Genomic DNA, 16,820 nt, shown 5'->3' on the forward strand with positions numbered 1-16,820 from the left:
TTGAGTTCGAGCCCCGCGTCGGGCTCTGGGCTGATGGCTCGGAGCCTGGAGCCTGTTTCCGATTCTGTGTCTCCCTCTCTCTCTGTCCCTCCCCCGTTCATGCTCTGTCTCTCTCTGTCCCAAAAATAAAATAAACGTTGAAAAAAAAAAAAAATTTAAAAATATGTAGCTAGAATGGATTTGAGGATAGTAATGGTACCATGCGAGTCCCCTTCCTTTTTATGGCCAAATATCTTGGAATTAATGTTACATTCTGTCCCTATCACCATCATCTGAATCCGATGAAGGGAAAGAGAAATTGTTATACCTCCCTAGGCAATGGTCATGGATACCTATTGATGTGTTGGATAAAATTCTATACAATCAGTAAAGAAGAGTGGTGAATGGGAGAATACAGAAAAATATAATCTTGAGATTTTCTGAAATTCTTCTTTAACTCTATTATTAGGGCCAAGTGCAGATCAGCTGTGTGGGGGGTGGGGTGGGGGGCATGGCCATTATTTGGTCACTAACGGTTTGAATATTGAACTCCCAAGTTTTTGCAATTCTTTGGAAAAAAACTACCCAAGAAGTTCTAATGGAATAATTACTGAAAGTCCATTATCTTTGTCCTTCTTCTAGTTCAGAAGCCATGAACTCAAGCAATGATTCTAAAATGACCCAAAAGTAAAACAAATTCGTTTCTAAGTCTTACACCTCTGGGGAGATCTCCTTGGTCATGGTTTCAGGTGCATTGCCATTAGCCCTTGTTGATGCCTGTTGACCCTAGTCCAGTGAGGCCATCGTTTCCTATACAAACTCAGTGATTAAGGCGCATCCCAGTATGATACCCCTTTGATTTTGCTTTATCCTGTTTGAAAACAAGAATCATCCTGGGAATGATAAAACTCTGAGGTTTTAACTCACACAAATACTTAACACATTCATCTGGCAACGTTTCCGTTCCACACCTGTTTCACAAAAAGTTTTAAAAAAATTTTTTAATGTTTATTTATTTTTGAGAGAGAGATGACGGAGTGCAAAAGGGGAAGGGGCAGAGAGAGGAGACACAGAATCCGAAGCAGGCTCCAGGCTCCCAGCTCCCAGCTGTCAGCACAGAGCCTGACGCAGGGCGCGAACTCACAAGCTGCGAGATGGTGACCTGAGCCGAAGTTGGATGCTTAACCGACTGAGCCATCCAGGCGCCCCTCACGAAAAGTTTTAAAAGAAAGTTTTTATATTTTTACCAATGGTTGTTTCATGTATCAAGTATTGTTCATTGTCTCCTTAAAAAGTCAGATCTCTGTACCATTTTTAACTCCGTTTATAACACCTTTGTATATATCCCAAAACCTCAAGGTTCCAGCTCCTTTTCAGACGGCATGGGTCCTTACCTGTTTCACACACACACACACACACACACACACACACACTCACACTCCAATTTCCTCATAGTTAAAATAATATTTAACTGGTGTAGACGTTAAATTTTTATATTTTCTTGTGATCAGCTTTTCTATTTTTAACTACCTCTCAGACCTAGAACCTCAGCATTTTTTGACTTCCTCCTCATTGCTATTCAGGTTTTCTCTATTCTCTGGCTTTTCCAAAGCCTGCTGCTTGCATGAACCTACGATTTGACTTTCATTTTGTTTCTGTAAGTATCCACCGTTGGGACTCCGCAGGCCTGTGAGGAATGTGCTCTGAAAGTTGTGGTGGCCCGGCCGGCAGCTGCCATACTGTCAGCGAAGTCGGACGCTTAACCGACTGAGCCACCCAGGCGCCAGTGGGTTTTAATAAAGTGGAGAACTGGGTTGTTTTTTTACCCTTCCATAACTTTTATGGTTAGCTGCTAACAAAAGATTGGACAGAATCCAAATACCCATCAGTAGGGGACTCTTGAATAAACAATGGTATAGCTACCTAGTACAGCTCTAGAAAGGAATGAGAAAGATCTCTGTACATTAATTTATGTTTTATCTTTATTTTTGAGAGAGAGAACGTGAGCAGGGGAGGGGCAGAGAGAGAAAGAGAGAGAGAGAGAGAGAGATACCGAATTGAAAGCAGGCTCCAGGCTCTGAGCTGTCGGCACAGAGTCTGACGCGGGGCTCAAACTCCCACACTGTGAGATCATGACCGGAGCTGAAGTCGGACGCTTAACTGACTGAGCCACCCAAGCGCACTACCTTGTAATTATTTTATATAATTAAAAAAAAAACAATTAAAATTTAAAAATCAAGCATAGGCTGAAATAATTAAACTATATAATTCATGTGTGACATAAATACATAAAATAGATTTCTTTCAAATGGCTTTAAAACATAATATTTGAGGTGCCTGGGTGGCTCAGTTGGTTAAGCATACGACTTCGGCTCAGGTCATGATCGGGTGTTTCGTGGGTTTGAGCCCTGCATTGGGCTCTGTGCTGACAGCTCAGAGCCTGGAGCCTGCTTCGGATTCTGTTTCCCTCTCTCTCTGCCCCTCCCTCACTCATGTGCTGTCTCTATCTCTCAAAAATAAATAAACATTAAAAAAAAGTTTTTTAAGAAATAAAACGTAATATTTTAACTATATATCCCTAGAGGATATATAAAAGAGTCACAAAATAATCTTAAATCGAGTTCATATTTTTGTTTATAACGTTGCTATTATTTTGACACACGTCTTCAGATAAAGCAAAGATTATATTAATGTCATTAGGAACCAAAATTTTCAAGGTAAGGGAGAAAAGATACAAGTATAAAATGAAAGGATTTAATGAAAGCCGTGTAATCTTATATATGAATCATGAATATGAATGTAAACTCATGACATTTTTTCTAAAAGGTATGTATTTCAATAGCTGTGTCCATTGAAAAGAGAAGTAACAACAACCTGTTAACTGTTGGCATCCTCATCATCCAGATTGCGGTCTCTAAATTCTGTTTCTCAGATCAGTGATTGTGTGCGTGGAACAGGAAATGTCCAGGATGAACCTGGGATAGTCTGTCATGCCAGAAATGGAAGAAACGAGATGTCTGATGATATGAAAAGACATGGAGCCGCTCTGAAGAGGCTCCCACTGGCCAAAGAAGGCACAATTTGAGCAATGGATTGAAACTCATCAAATATATTACACCCCCCCCCACCCCCCACCCCGCAAAAAAGTCAAAACCACTTGAATCACATTTAGAGGTTTCTAAAGCACTGTTTTAAAAGTCTCGTAGTTTTGATGAATAGTTCATCCTCTGGATGTCTGTAAAAAGACCCTCTTCGTTACACCTAGTCTGTCTCCTCCTGCTCTTTTCCATATATGTGTGTGGGTATAAAATCTGGAAGAAAAAAAGATATGGTTGGACTATGTTTAGTACATTTCAGCCTGTAGTTTAAAGCAGGAAGTTGGAAAGGCAACCTGCTGTGTGCACTAGAACCTGTATTTTCCTGGTCTTGCTGCATAACCTGAGAGTCTTTGGGGCCTTAGTCTTGTCTGCCTCATATTTCTGCTTTAGGCACACCAAATTTCAGTGGACTCTAACTGATTTTAAAGGCACTGGGCAGAACAGTGAGTTCTGCTCATTTGCTACAAATAAAACCAGAACCTACCTACAAGGCTTTTTTGAGAAATAGTATAGTTTGAATTTACTCTGTGCACCTTCTCAGCTTGCCAGCTTGTCCTTTTAGGCCAAAAAAGGCCATATAGGCGCCGTGGCTCAAATAGCAAGCACAGCTGTTTCTGTACTGACCAAATGAGGCATGTTATGTGCAAAGCGTTTGGAGGCTGTTCTTTTTTTCTTTCCAGAAGAATCCACTAGGCCTGAGGGACTTGGAAACACTATTCTTCCCTCTCCTGGGGGTTCAGGGAACAATGAGCTGTATCATTTAATAGGCAAAAGTAATATGATCTTGGGGCACCTGGGTAGCTCAGGTGGTTAAGTATCCAACTTCGGCTCAGGTCATGATCTCGCGTTCCGTGAGTTCAAGCCCTGCATCGGGCTCCACTGACAGCTCAGAGCCTGGAGCCTGCTTCAAATTTTGTGTCTCCCTCTCTCTGCCCTTCCCCTGCTCACACTCTGCCTCTTTCTCAAAAATAAACATTAAAAAAATATTTTTAGGGGCGCTTGGGTGGCTCAGTCGATTAAGCATCTGACTTTGGCTCAGGTCGTGATCTCGTGGTTCGTGGGTTCAAGCCCTGCATTGGGCTCTGTGCTGACAGTTCAGAGCTCAGATCCTGGAGCCTGCTTCAGAGTCTGTGTCTCCCTCTCTCTGTCCTTCCCCTGCTTGCTCTCTCTCTCTCAAAAATAAATAGACATTAAAAAAAAAATTTTTTTTAATTTTTTAAAGTACTATGATCTTTTAGAGCCTAGAACTGAGAACCTGAAAAGTATGTTTCTGAGGAGTCAGATCTGTGTTTAAATAGGCCTAAGTTTGTAATTCTGGGAATGTATTTGTTTTTTAATTAACATCTAAGAAAAACTTGTTGGTCAATCTTGTTTCTTCTGCCTTTTTCCTGCTACATTTTAAAGCAGACCTTTGATAATATGGCATTTCACCATACATACTTCCTTACTGGCAATTTATTTAACCTCTGGGGGCCCTCTCTACCGAAATGGAGAAAATATTCCCTACTTTATTATTTCATTAAAAAGCTGTGAGAGAAGGTGAAAACATTTTGGAAGTAAGAGTGCTAACAAAATGAAAGCACTACTGATTCTAGGTTATGTCAGGGTGTCCTCTCCAAGGTAAAAACTCTGATTTGTTTTAAAATGAAAGTAGTGAGGGACACCTGGGTAGCTCAGTCGGTTAAGTGGGCAACCTTGGTTTTGGCTCAGGTCATGACTATCTCACAGTGTGTGGGTTTGAGCCCTGTGTCGGGCTCCCTGCTGGCAGTGTGGAGCATGCTTGGGATTCATTCTCTCTCTCTCTCTCTCTCTCTCTCTCTCTCTCTCTCTCTCTCTCTCTCTCTCTCTCTCTCTCCCCTCCCTCCCTCCCTCCCTCCCTCCTCACTTGCCCTCTCTCTCAAAATAAATAAACTTAAAAAGTATTCTAGAAATGTGGGTGTGCCTAGGGCACTCATACTGTATTGAAAAAAATGAAAATAGTGAATCAAGGGATGCTTGGCTAGGTCAGTCGACAGAGCATTTGATTCTTGATCTTGGGGCCACGAGTGAAAGTTTACTAAATACATAAAAAGAAAGAAAATAGGTTTCGGTATACCATGTAAAAATACATAAATCAGGTTCTCTAGATGTATGCCTTTTTTTCAAAGGCTGATTTAGTTTTGGTTTTCCAGTTGGAGATAAATATTTGGGCAAAACATAGTGTTCAGCACACCAACCCGATCATTGTCACTTTTGGAGTTAAGCCCTGAAGGCCATTCTCTTTTCCCCACAAATAGAGCCTGGCATTTCAACATCAGATATTCTGTCTTGGATCAAACAAGAGGAAGAACCCCAGGTTGGGGCCCCACAGGAGGCCAAGGAGAGTGACCCGCACAAGGGTGCCTATGCCGGTGAGTGAGGACTCGGAGATGCCCCTGTCCAGATTCTGCTCAGGCCAGGACTGACTGAGGAAGCGGCGGGGGGGGGGGGGGGGGGCGCGTGTTGTGGAGGCAAGGATGGGGAAGAAGATTGGGGAAAGGGGGAAAAGGACACACTCAAGTAGGTTAGAAATAATGAAATCAAAGTAAGATGAATTTTACGTGTGAAAACACCCTTTTAAGTGTAAAGACAAAGTCGATTTGTTAGAGGGAGAAAGATAAGTGCCCACAGGATGTACCAAAAGTAGGAGGATGAGGAAAGACCGAAGACCATCTGAGGATTGTGTAGAAAGGATAGAACAAAAACGGGGGGAGGAGATGAGCCATAGAGACAAGAATGTCCTTGGAGAGGCGCAAGTGTTGACAAAGCTCTCCCGCGGGACAAAGTGATGGCAGAAGCAGCAGATAGCTTCCTTCCCAGAGATTTAGCACCATCTATATTTTGCCATCTGAATTGTAGAAGAGAATCCCAAGGTCAGAAGGAACCCATTCATATATATGACTTGATGCAGCCTGTTTTAAATATCTTCTATGCCCTGTGTTCCATTAGAGTCTAGGAAACAAATAAAAAATACCAGTTGGTGCTCTTCCAGATATTTATATCGGACACCTCCCCCCGCCCCAGGACTGGGCACGCCCACTGTTAAGTCTCCAGGGTGAGTGGGGTGGATGACTTCTATAAGAGAAATCAGGAGTTTGGAGAAGATCCATTAGTTTTAGTTTAGGTGTTTAGTTGCGGCCTCTAGCCAGTTGTGAAGCCGGAATTGGGCCTTGCAAGATTGGCGTGACATGGTCGGGTGTGATTTGGGAAGCTGGGAAGAGACGGATGGAGGCTACAAAAGGGAGGGCAGAACGAGCAAAGATTCAGAGCCAGAAATGTGGACTGGATTTTCAGGCAAAGTAAAGAGAGCTAATAGTCATGAAGCATTTATCTGGCCGACCGAAGAGAAGTAAGAGTAGACGAATGTGTCATTTTTAGGCCTTGTGCCGGGAGTTGCCATCAGACGGCTGTTGACAGGGGTGACCCTGAGTCCTTTCTTTCAGATGAGGAGCTTGTCATCAAAGCTGAAGGCCTTGCCCGAGCCTCCCTGTGCCCCGAGGTTCCCGTCACCTTCTCTTCTCCACCACCGGCAGCGAAGGACGCTTTTTCCGATGTGGCTTTCAAAAGCCAGCCGTCTGCGTCCATGGCACCTTTTGGACGTCCAGCCGCCGACCTGGCCGAAGCCTCTGAGGGACAAGTGACTTTCACGCAGTTGGGCAGCTACCCCCTGCCGCCTCCGGCCGGGGAACAGGTATTTTCGTGCCACCACTGTGGCAAGAGCCTCAGCCAAGACATGTTGCTGACCCACCAGTGCAGCCACACAGGTGAGCACCCCTTGTCCTGTGCCCAGTGCCCTAAGCACTTTCCCCAGCAGGCCGACCTCAGCAGCAGCTCCCAGCCCCACGCCAGTGACACGCCCCCCACCTGCCCGCACTGCGCCAGAACTTTCACTCACCCTTCAAGACTCACCTACCACCTCCGGGTCCATAACAGCACCGAGCGCCCCTTCCCCTGTCCCGACTGCCCCAAGCGCTTCGCGGACCAGGCCCGGCTCACCAGCCACCGGCGAGCGCACGCGAGCGAGAGGCCCTTCCGCTGCGCGCAGTGCGGCCGGAGCTTCAGCCTGAAAATCAGCCTCCTGCTGCACCAGCGGGGGCACGCGCAGGAGCGGCCTTTCTCCTGCCCCCAGTGCGGCATTGACTTCAATGGCCACTCGGCCCTGATTCGCCACCAGATGATCCACACTGGCGAGCGCCCTTACCCGTGCACTGACTGCAGTAAGAGCTTCATGCGCAAGGAGCACCTGCTGAACCACCGGCGGCTGCACACGGGCGAGCGGCCCTTCAGCTGCGCGCACTGCGGCAAGAGCTTCATCCGCAAGCACCACCTCATGAAGCACCAGCGCATCCACACGGGCGAGCGGCCCTACCCCTGCGCCTACTGCGGCAGGAGCTTCCGCTACAAGCAGACGCTCAAGGACCACCTGCGCTCGGGCCACAGCGGGGGCTGTGCGGGCGACAGCGACCCCTCTGGACAGCCGCCCGACCCCCCGGGGCCGCTCCTAACTGGGCTCGAGACTTCTGGCCTGGGCGTTAACACCGAAGGTCTAGAGACCAGTCAGTGGTACGGGGAAGGGAGCGGAGGGGGAGTTTTGTAAATCTCGCTCCTTTCGCGGTTCTCCGTGCCCGCTGGCCCCTGGGCCCTCTGCAGTGATCGCCGTGTGGCACGTCCGTGAGTTTGGGATCTTACACACTTGACTACAGACAGGCCGGAATTTGGAACTTGACAACATTACAAGAACACCACACTCTGAAACCCAGAAAGACCTGGAAAGGGACCCAGCATCCCGATCGTTTCAAAAGTATTACCTAAGCAGAAGTTGTATAAGAATGTTATATACGAATGTTGCAGAGAGGTTAGGAAGCAAGATTTGTCCTCTGGTAATCCATCACGGGGTCGTAAGGTGATAATGATTGTGGCTCTAGGTAGGAAGAGCCTCCAAAGTTCGAAGCCCATCCTGAGGCATGAGAATGTCTCACCGAACCTCTGGTTAATTCCTTGATGGTGAGATGGTTGTTAGGAGGGAGTGCTGGAGCCTGGGTCGCGTACGCCCCTTCCTGACACCAGCTAAAATCTGCTCCTGTGCTGATGTACTGCCTCTCAAGATGAGAATTCAAGACTGCCTTCCTAGGTTTCCTAGATTAATTCTTCTAATACATTTTGTTAATATCGGGGGAGCAAGAAGCCTGACTTTAAAAGCTCCTTAAGGAGAACAGTTCCTGACTTTGAATAGTTTGGTTTGAAGAGTTCAGGATCTTATTGGCATTTAAACTGCTAGGAGCCTTTGTGGAGGTCCTCGTTAAAAAAGCGGGAACAGTGTCCTTAGCCCCAGCTTTAAAATCTAGAGAGCCAGAGAAATGACAGAACAGCCTGAAATTTGTGCCTGAACCATGACATATAAATTTATGTCAGATTTTCCTTATTTCCAAGCTAATAAGCTGGTTTGTCCATTCCTGCTGTCTCATCTTCTTGACAGTCATCAGCAGAAAAGATCACGGCGCTTTCCAGAAGCGTTACGGAGTTTCAGAAAGTGCCCGTGGCTCTCAGCTTTCCTTTCCTCAGTAGTGAGATGATGGTGCTCTCCTGCAGCTTTCTTGAGTTATCAGTGTCTGCGCGCCCCTTCCGGCTCTCCCCGTTGGCAGTGGGCAGACTGAAGGGCTTTGTGGGTCCCTGAGCACTAAGCACCAGTACAGACAAGGACAGCCCCTCCTTGCCTGTTCTGCTTTTAGGGACTTTGGCTCCCATGTGCTCGAGATCATTCAGTCAGAGGAGGGCGTCGGAGTGTGGTCCTGCTACTAAGTGGCTTTGCAGTGGGACGTAAGTCCCTTTCCCTGTACAGACTGCAAATTTTCATCTGCAAAATGATGAGGCTGGTGGAAGGAAAAAAAGTGAAATTAACAAAGAAATTAACAAAACTCGTGGTTCATTTCTTCTGCCAAAATTCTATCTCTAACTCTGGCTTCTCTCCAGGCAAAGCCAAATAAGACCCCCCAAATCCAAGCAGAGACGTTCTTGTTGAAACTTGACCGAACTCGATTTGTTTTATTCCGGCTGGGAGCCTGAGGTGGAAGAGACTGCCCTAAGTCTTGGGCTGTAACGCTGTTGATTCCTACCCTCTCTTGTTTCCCCTGAATCTTTCTCAGATGCCTGGAAACAAGGTCTGCAAGTACTTAGGACAGTTTCTTGATGAAATGATAAGGGAGGCACCCATTTTTCCCTTATCACCTAGCCCAGCCTTCACCCAGCCTAGCTATGCATAAACACACTAGGAAAAAGGTTTTGCCCTGGCTAGCTTTGCTCCTGGGAAGGCTCTGTCTGAACATGCTGCCCTTAGAGGACAATTGCATTTATGAAACATCTGCTCTGTGGCATTCACAATACCAGGGATCACAGGAGATCTAAGAATGAGTGTGAGACCCGATTCCCTGCCATAACTTATAGTCTGAAGGCAATGAGAAAATCCAGTGTAGAACAAACCAGGACAACTGATGAAAAGAACCCCAGCATATTGGGATTAGTACTTTCTAGTTAGAATCTAGACCAATACTATAGGTAAATGTAGGGGCTCTGGGGCTCCCAAAGCCAGGGTTCCAGCTTCACTGGTGACCTACTAGGAACTTGGTGTGAGATCCAGCTCTGGTTTGAACCTTGTCTCCTCATTAAAGGGGACAAGAATCAAAGCACTACTTTTAGGTGGTGAGTTCCCTTTTCTGGAAGGATTTGAATATTTGCCAGGGTGTGCTAGAAAGGGATTCCTACATTAGGTGTGGTGCTGGTCTAGATAACGTCAGAAACTCTCTACTCAAAGATTTAACGAGGGTACAGAGCTTGTTAATGAGAGAGACCTGTGGGTTAAAATGCTACAAATACATCCCACAGTCTTTTCTGCAAGGAACTATAGTCAGCAGGGACCCACGCTCTGGCAAGAAGTTGAACACGGTTCAAATATCAACGAGGTGGTTCAAATGCCATGGCAATAGCCATGAAGCTGAATGACAGGGAATGGGCAGGGCCATGCCAGAAAGATGGAAGTCCGTGTTCTACTCCTCAGCCCCATACACACCAGGGGTTTTCGATTGTGCATTCTGGTCTCCTTTCCCTGCACCGATCCTCTAACAGGTAGAACTCCGGGCCAGCTCTAGAGTTTGTTTGCTTAAGATTCCTGAGCGGATGCATAAATGTATCGGTGGAAAACTTAAGTCCAACAGAAAGGTTTCAGAGTGTGGAGAAACTTGGTCCATCGAGGGCTCTTGAGAGAGACCATTTAACTGAAGTTGAAGTAGCTGAGGATTGGTTGTCATGACCAGACAAGATAGGAAAGACAAGAACCCAGAAATGTGCTCTCCGTCTGCCCCCTGGGCTAAGAGGTATGTCACGTACAAATAGGCACATCCCCTTGAAATAGACCCAGATGTTGACTCTAACCAGATTCACTCTTTGCTTGCCAAGTTTTTCATCGTCACCATTAGATGAGCCTCTGTTTCAGCCACAGGTGTGAAAATAAATGGAAGTTGATTGCTTGTCTAGAAAGTGAAAGAAGACTCTGGTCCTTTCTGCTGGGTATTTAATATTGGAAACACGGTAGCTGGGCTCTGGCTAGAGCAGTGCTTTACGTAACTAAGACTGCAAGGTTCCAGTGGGAGACCGCTGGGCTGCTTTTTGGAGCGTTTCGGAAAGACTTGGGTGACCATGCCCATCTCAACCAGGATGAGATCAGATGGCTGCTTACTGGGGAATAACAAACGTTCACTGTCTCAGTCCGCAAAAACTTTGTTGATAATAAAGGACCCAGGTTCCTTTATTCATAACATGGGATGGAGAACCCAGTTTCTGCTCAGGTTTTCTCCGAGGAGAGTCAGAACACCCTGGTCCTTCCCCCCACCTTCCACCCCATATCGAAGCTTCTTAGACAACAAAAAGCTGTCTGAGGGCTGCTCAGTAGCAATGAGTCAAAGCAAGTCTTTCCCCAAATGGCTCTTATAGATGAGGAACTCTGTTATCATCAGATAGGTTTCTTCTGTGTGTTTGGTGGATGCTTTGACCCTGTTCCGTTAACTCTACAAACTCACAGGGTCTATACATAGGACATCCTTTGAGTAGGGAAGTACCAGGTTCTTTAAGCAAAAGAACCTCAAGTTAGGTCAAACTGGCAGGGAGGGGAGGAGGAGGAGGGGGAGGGGGAAGTGCACAGGGCCTTAACTGAAGGACACACGTGGGTTAGTAGAGCTTAATGGGCACAGACTCTGAGTCAGACCTGTATTCAAGTCCTAGCATCATCAGAAATATCATAACATATGCTATGTAACCATCATGAGCCTAGTTTCCTTATCTGTAAAATGGAATGACATCTAGGTCTCAAGAGGGTTTGGGGCTTAGAGGAAAAGGAAGCCTGTGTGAAGTGCTTAGCTCAGAGCCTGCCAACACAGGGGTCAGTACGGAAACTATCCAGAAAGGTTACGGGACCGACTGGAGAGACGATCCTAAGTCTGGGCTGCTCTACAGAAGCACTTAATTGCCTGATGTCTCAGCTTTTTGACCGCTGTCTTTTGCTTCTGTTTAACCTGTTCTTGTATTCGGTCTTTCCTGTACCTCCTGGTTGCCACAGGTTTCTGTGTACCTTGACCCCACGTGGCTCTGATTCTTTTTTTTTCTTCAGATTCTAAAGCATGCGATGTGGCCCAGCTCCCCTTTCTATACCAGGTCACACAGGTTTCCAGCCAACCCTTGGATTGGCTGCCCTTGGGTTGCATGTTCATCTTGGTTCAGTCAGCTGTGGTCAGGAGGAAACGTCCTGTGCTTCCTGCACCAGGGTCTGTGGGCCTGGGAATGGGCAAACGGTGGCACAGGGTTGTATTTCTGGCACCACCAGGACAGGGGACAGTCTCTGTTTCAAAGACGTCTACTTCATTAGGACTTTAAGAGACCAGAGCTTATTGTCCCCACCATAAGGGAACTAGAAGGTACTATTTACGTATCTTGCAACATGAGCAATCTCTTGCCTTCTAAGGTGTTAACTCCTCCCTTTCTGGCCCCGCTCTAGTTTCTTTTCAAATGTGTAACTCTGGCCATGATCCTATATATACGCATACACAATGACTTCTGTCAGCTAGGTCAAGTTGTCTCTTCAAAACAAAAAAGTATTTCACCCCTAGGGCCAATCAACCACTAAAGGAGGCAGAGAGATATGGCCCAATCAGAGAAGCCTCAGAAGCAGTGTGCTGCAATGCTCTCAAAAACTGCCAGGTACATTTGAAATATTTGATAAAGTCTCATTGAGCTATGTGGCTTTAATAGCAAAGCCATTATTTACTGTAAAATCTTGAAACTGGTCTAAAAAGTGAGCTAATAACCAAGAACACGGGCCATATCCTGTTTCGTATCCCTCACGGGCCACGTGCTGATAGGGACATGGGTGTTCAGTGCGTAATCATCCAGTGGAAAGACCACCTGAGCAGGAGTTAAAAACGGGATTCTGGCCAAGCTGAACACTACTTACTTGATAGGGAGCAAGCCACTTAATTTGTAGGTCTCATCTTCCTAATTCTAATATGCAGACAGAACACGATGGTTCTTCCAACTCCAAAATCATGGAATTTAACATTTTACATCTGGGTCCTGTTTTCCTTGTCTGGTTTCTCCCCAGATTCTGCCCTGTTGAGAGATTGCATCTGACACAGTAGAATAAACACCTTGGAGAGGTATGCATTCTTAGACTCTTATTCTAACCGTATTATAATTACTCCAAAGCCATACAAACTGACAAAATTCCAGCAAAACTATAACATTTTGTTTTAAATACACATTCGACTGCATTTTACTTAAAGCACAGGAAAACAAAAAGAAGGCATACCAAAATAATGATGGATCTAGGGTACTGGGGCCATTCAGTGGTTCTTTTTGGAAAGTGGTTCTTCCTCCCCGTGTTTGTAATGTAAAATACTTTATGTCCGGCATCTATAATGTTTTTATAAGAATAAGGCTAATCGTAATGAAAAAATTCTTGGAAAGGAAGTCGGGAGGCCAGAGATTCAATCTCATTTTGGTTTTCTCATTCCTAGTATGAGGATAATGCCCACTTTACTAACTTTACATAGGTCACTCAAATGAGGAAAGGTCTTTGAAAGCACTTTGAAACATACTGCAGGCCTAAGAAAGTGTTGACATCGATGCAGAATTACTTGTTGACCAGTTAAACAATTTCCTGGATGATGTCGGTGCATCTTTTCGTTCAAGGCCAGGCAGCGGTTGTTTCTTCGCTTCCAGTCTGCCTGCCTGTGCTGGGGAGAAGCTGGCCCGAGACGGCAATTTGGGAAGCAGTGGGAAGAACAGTATGTGTGAGCAGAGACTGAAAACAAAGCTTGATGCAGAAAGTGTCAGACCTATATAATGCGTTCACTTCTACCAGCAACTTATGCCAGATAACCAGTTTTATGTATATGAGGAATTGAAACAAATTAGAAAGGCAGGCACATTACTGGAAAGACCGGGCTAAACAGGCTGAATTCAAAATCAAGGAAGTACAGAAAGCAGTCTACATAAGGCAGTTCTTGGCGTTGAATTGTAGTTGTAAAAAAATTGTGTAAGAAAAACAGTATCTACAAGCCAAGCTCACTGAGTAAACAGCAGGATAAAAACAATGGACAAGAATAGTTCAATCAGTCCCATGTTTATTAGCCAATAAGTACTAATTCGGGATGCTCATTGCCACAGGGTGATCCTGTAAGGCGGAGACAGGCACACTGTTTTGATCTCGGCTGAACGTGAGACGAAGCCGGGGACCTTAAAAAATAAATTTGTGCCAGGGCCCACCCTGGCATGATCTAATTTTCCTGGGGTGGAGCCTGGGTATTTGGTTTTTTTTTAAGTTCCCCCCCCACGCGATTCTACTGTGCCTGCACGTTTAGAAGATCCTAGAACAAGAAAGTGAATTCTTGGACTGGAAATGAGCAGTTAGCCTGCTTTACTGGAGCAGGGAGCTGTGGATCGGAGATTCATAAAGGGTCACTGAATCCACAACGGGCCGTCCTAATTTCGTAGGAAGTAAGGCTATGGGCATGGTGGTTGAAAAAGTTCTGATCAGTCGGTAGGACCTCTAGAGGCCGCGGGAAAAGCCGCATTCTCTCCGCTGTGCCCACTGCGGGCTCTGGCCAGAGAGACCTGGTGTGTGACACACTGTCAGCATACCGGACGAGCCCAGATGGGATCCGTTCCGATGCCTGCAGTGTACCTGACTCGCATTGTGACACTAGCAGTTTGATGAAGAAGGAAAAGGGATCTTGGCGATGTCCTTACCGGCTCGGCTTTAACAATAATACGGGGTTTCACACCTTATTTGTCGCATTTAGGAAAACCAGTATAGGAGCACTGGACTTCATTTGGAATGAATTTTGACCATTTTTAATAATCAAATCCACACTTGAAGTGACGCCCGTCGGGAGGATTCAAGAGAACATACTGCGATTGTTAATTTACCAACACAAAACCTGTCTTCTGCATGCACAGAGTTTCTAAGCCCTGGACACCTGTCGCAGTAGAACTGTTGAGTAGCTAACTCAGGCACCCAAGCAATCACATATTTACTGACACTGAGCAAAGTACCGTAGTCATTAAGAACTGAAGAGGAGCCAGGGAACGTCACTCATCTGCTGTGCCAAGACTTGTAAAGAAGGTGATGAAATGCCTACTTGAAGTAGGCTGAGAATAAACTCAGGAGGGAAAAAGTATTTTCTCTAAACTTTCTGCAAAGCAGGAATTCTCAGAAGTTAGTGAGAAAGAGGGAATGTGTGTGTGCATGCACGCGCACACTGAAGTTTGAATAAAAACGTTGGTAAAGGTGGGTCTGAAAGGGCAAGTATGTTGGAAACTCATTAGCGAGAGCAAACTGACCTTAAAACTGTAGAATACAAAACATTTTTCTGTGACCCTGCCATCAGCACTCTGCCTCTTCAAGTAGCCGGAGCTTTATCACCTCGCCCTGCAGTGCCCGCCCCTCCATAAGCCCTGCCTGATTTTTTTTTTTTATAATTTTTTTTTAACGTTTATTTATTTTTGAGACAGAGAGAGACAGAGCATGAACAGGGGAGGAGCAGAGAGAGAGGGAGACACAGAATCTGAAACAGGCTCCAGGCTCTGAGCTGTCAGCACAGAGCCCGACGCGGGGCTCGAACTCACGGACCGTGAGATCGTGACCTGAGCCGAAGTCGGACACTTAACCGACCAAGCCACCCAGGCACCCCAGCCCTGCCTGATTTTTAGTCACACTTAGGATATCAGCGACTTTGACACCCACAGGTTACCCTTCCTTGGAGGTTGGCAGCACTAGAGCCTAACGTGAAGACAGGAAGTTGTCACCACAGACACGCCAGCGGGTGAGGGGACCTGCCGCTGCTCTGTTCTCCTTCCCGTGGGTTACACTGTAGGCCCTAAGCCTGCTTTGGTAAATTAGGCGTGGGGAGACCACCGAGATAGGAGTGCAAATCCGGTTACCCTGTTGGCTTCGCTGAGTGAATCTGGAGGTTCCCTTCCTCAAATAAAGCTTGTGATTGTTGAAGGGGCGTGGAGTGCATGGGGGCAGCAGGAATACCTAGGAAGTGATAGACACACGTGATGGGATTCTCCGGAGAGAAAGAACTAAAAGGGTATATGGAGATACATTCTAGGAATTAGCTCATGCATTTACGGAGGTCCCGAAGTCCTATGATCTGCCACTTGCAAGCTGGAATACCAGGAAGGCCAGTTGTGCAATTCATTCTGAGTCCAGAGGCCTAAGAACCCGGAGAGGTGATGTCCAAGGGCGGGAGGAGATAGATGTCGCAGCTCAAGGAAGGAGTTAATCTGCCCTTCCCCTGCCTCTTTGTTTTATTCAGGCCCTCAATGACTTGGATGAGGGTATCTTCTCCATAATCAGTCTACCAATTCAAATGCTAATTTTTTTCTGGAAACACCCTCCTAGGCACACCCAGAAATTAGGTTTTACCAACCATCCGGCCATTCTTGGGCCCGACCAAGTTGATGCGTAAAATGACTCATCACGACACATAAATGTTCTGGCATTTATGAATGCCCTCTCCTTTGGCCTCTCCCACATCCTCTGGTTCAGCGTCTATCACTTCAAACACCCTGTCCAGAGCAGTAGTTATGGAACTTCTAGTGAGGAGATGAAAAGCAGTTCCCACCAGAGAGACAGAGGCTCCACAGCCTGGGTCTCTTTCCCTCACAAGAGCTGTTTATTAACAACGATACTTGACATTTTATAATGCACATTGTCCAGCTGCTTACTCTGCCCCTCAATAATTTAAACTGCCTCTTGGTTACCCAGTGACTCAGAGAAACAGGTCTAATGACCGGACAGCCCTCCCAGTATGAGATCTCCCCGCCTTCCTAGCACAGCCCTCAGCCCATCAGGCCACCGGTCACTGGAGTACCCAACAGAGGGTCTGTGGGCAGTGCCGCTCCGGCAGCCCCTTCCTCGGGCCCTTCTTGTTTTCCTTTTGGGAGGTGTCCCTGATCCATTCTCCCCCGCCCCGCCCCGCCCCACCCCCCCTTCCCTCCCTCCCACCCAGCTGTAGCTACCACTGGTTTTTGTGGCCTGTGGTCACCGAGCGTGATTGTTCTAGAATAATGCTGGTACAGTGAAAGCTGTACATTTAAATTCTGTTTGAGTTGAGTAGCTTCGAGCTTATCATGCAGGGAATAGAACCTTCACTAGCCTGTAAGCTCCTTGAG

The 16,820-nt window shown here is 46.3% G+C and overlaps 1 protein-coding gene across 2 annotated transcripts in view; it reads left to right on the forward strand.

The window, feature by feature from the left end:
* Positions 1 to 14,816, forward strand: part of ZNF398 (zinc finger protein 398) — a 33,112-nt gene extending 18,296 nt beyond the window's left edge. For both annotated transcript variants that reach the window (XM_078438131.2, XM_078438137.2), the window contains exons 5-6: positions 5,354 to 5,467; positions 6,539 to 14,816. In XM_078438131.2, coding sequence (XP_078294257.1) covers positions 5,354 to 5,467; positions 6,539 to 7,692 — 1,268 coding nt within the window. In that variant the 3' untranslated portion in view covers positions 7,693 to 14,816. The remainder of the gene's footprint in view (positions 1 to 5,353; positions 5,468 to 6,538) is intronic.
* The last annotated feature ends 2,004 nt before the right edge of the window (positions 14,817 to 16,820 follow it).

Source organism: Panthera onca, chromosome A2 (genome assembly GCF_046562875.1).
Source record: "Panthera onca isolate mPanOnc1 chromosome A2, mPanOnc1 haplotype 2, whole genome shotgun sequence".
Classification (NCBI taxonomy): domain Eukaryota; kingdom Metazoa; phylum Chordata; class Mammalia; order Carnivora; family Felidae; genus Panthera; species Panthera onca.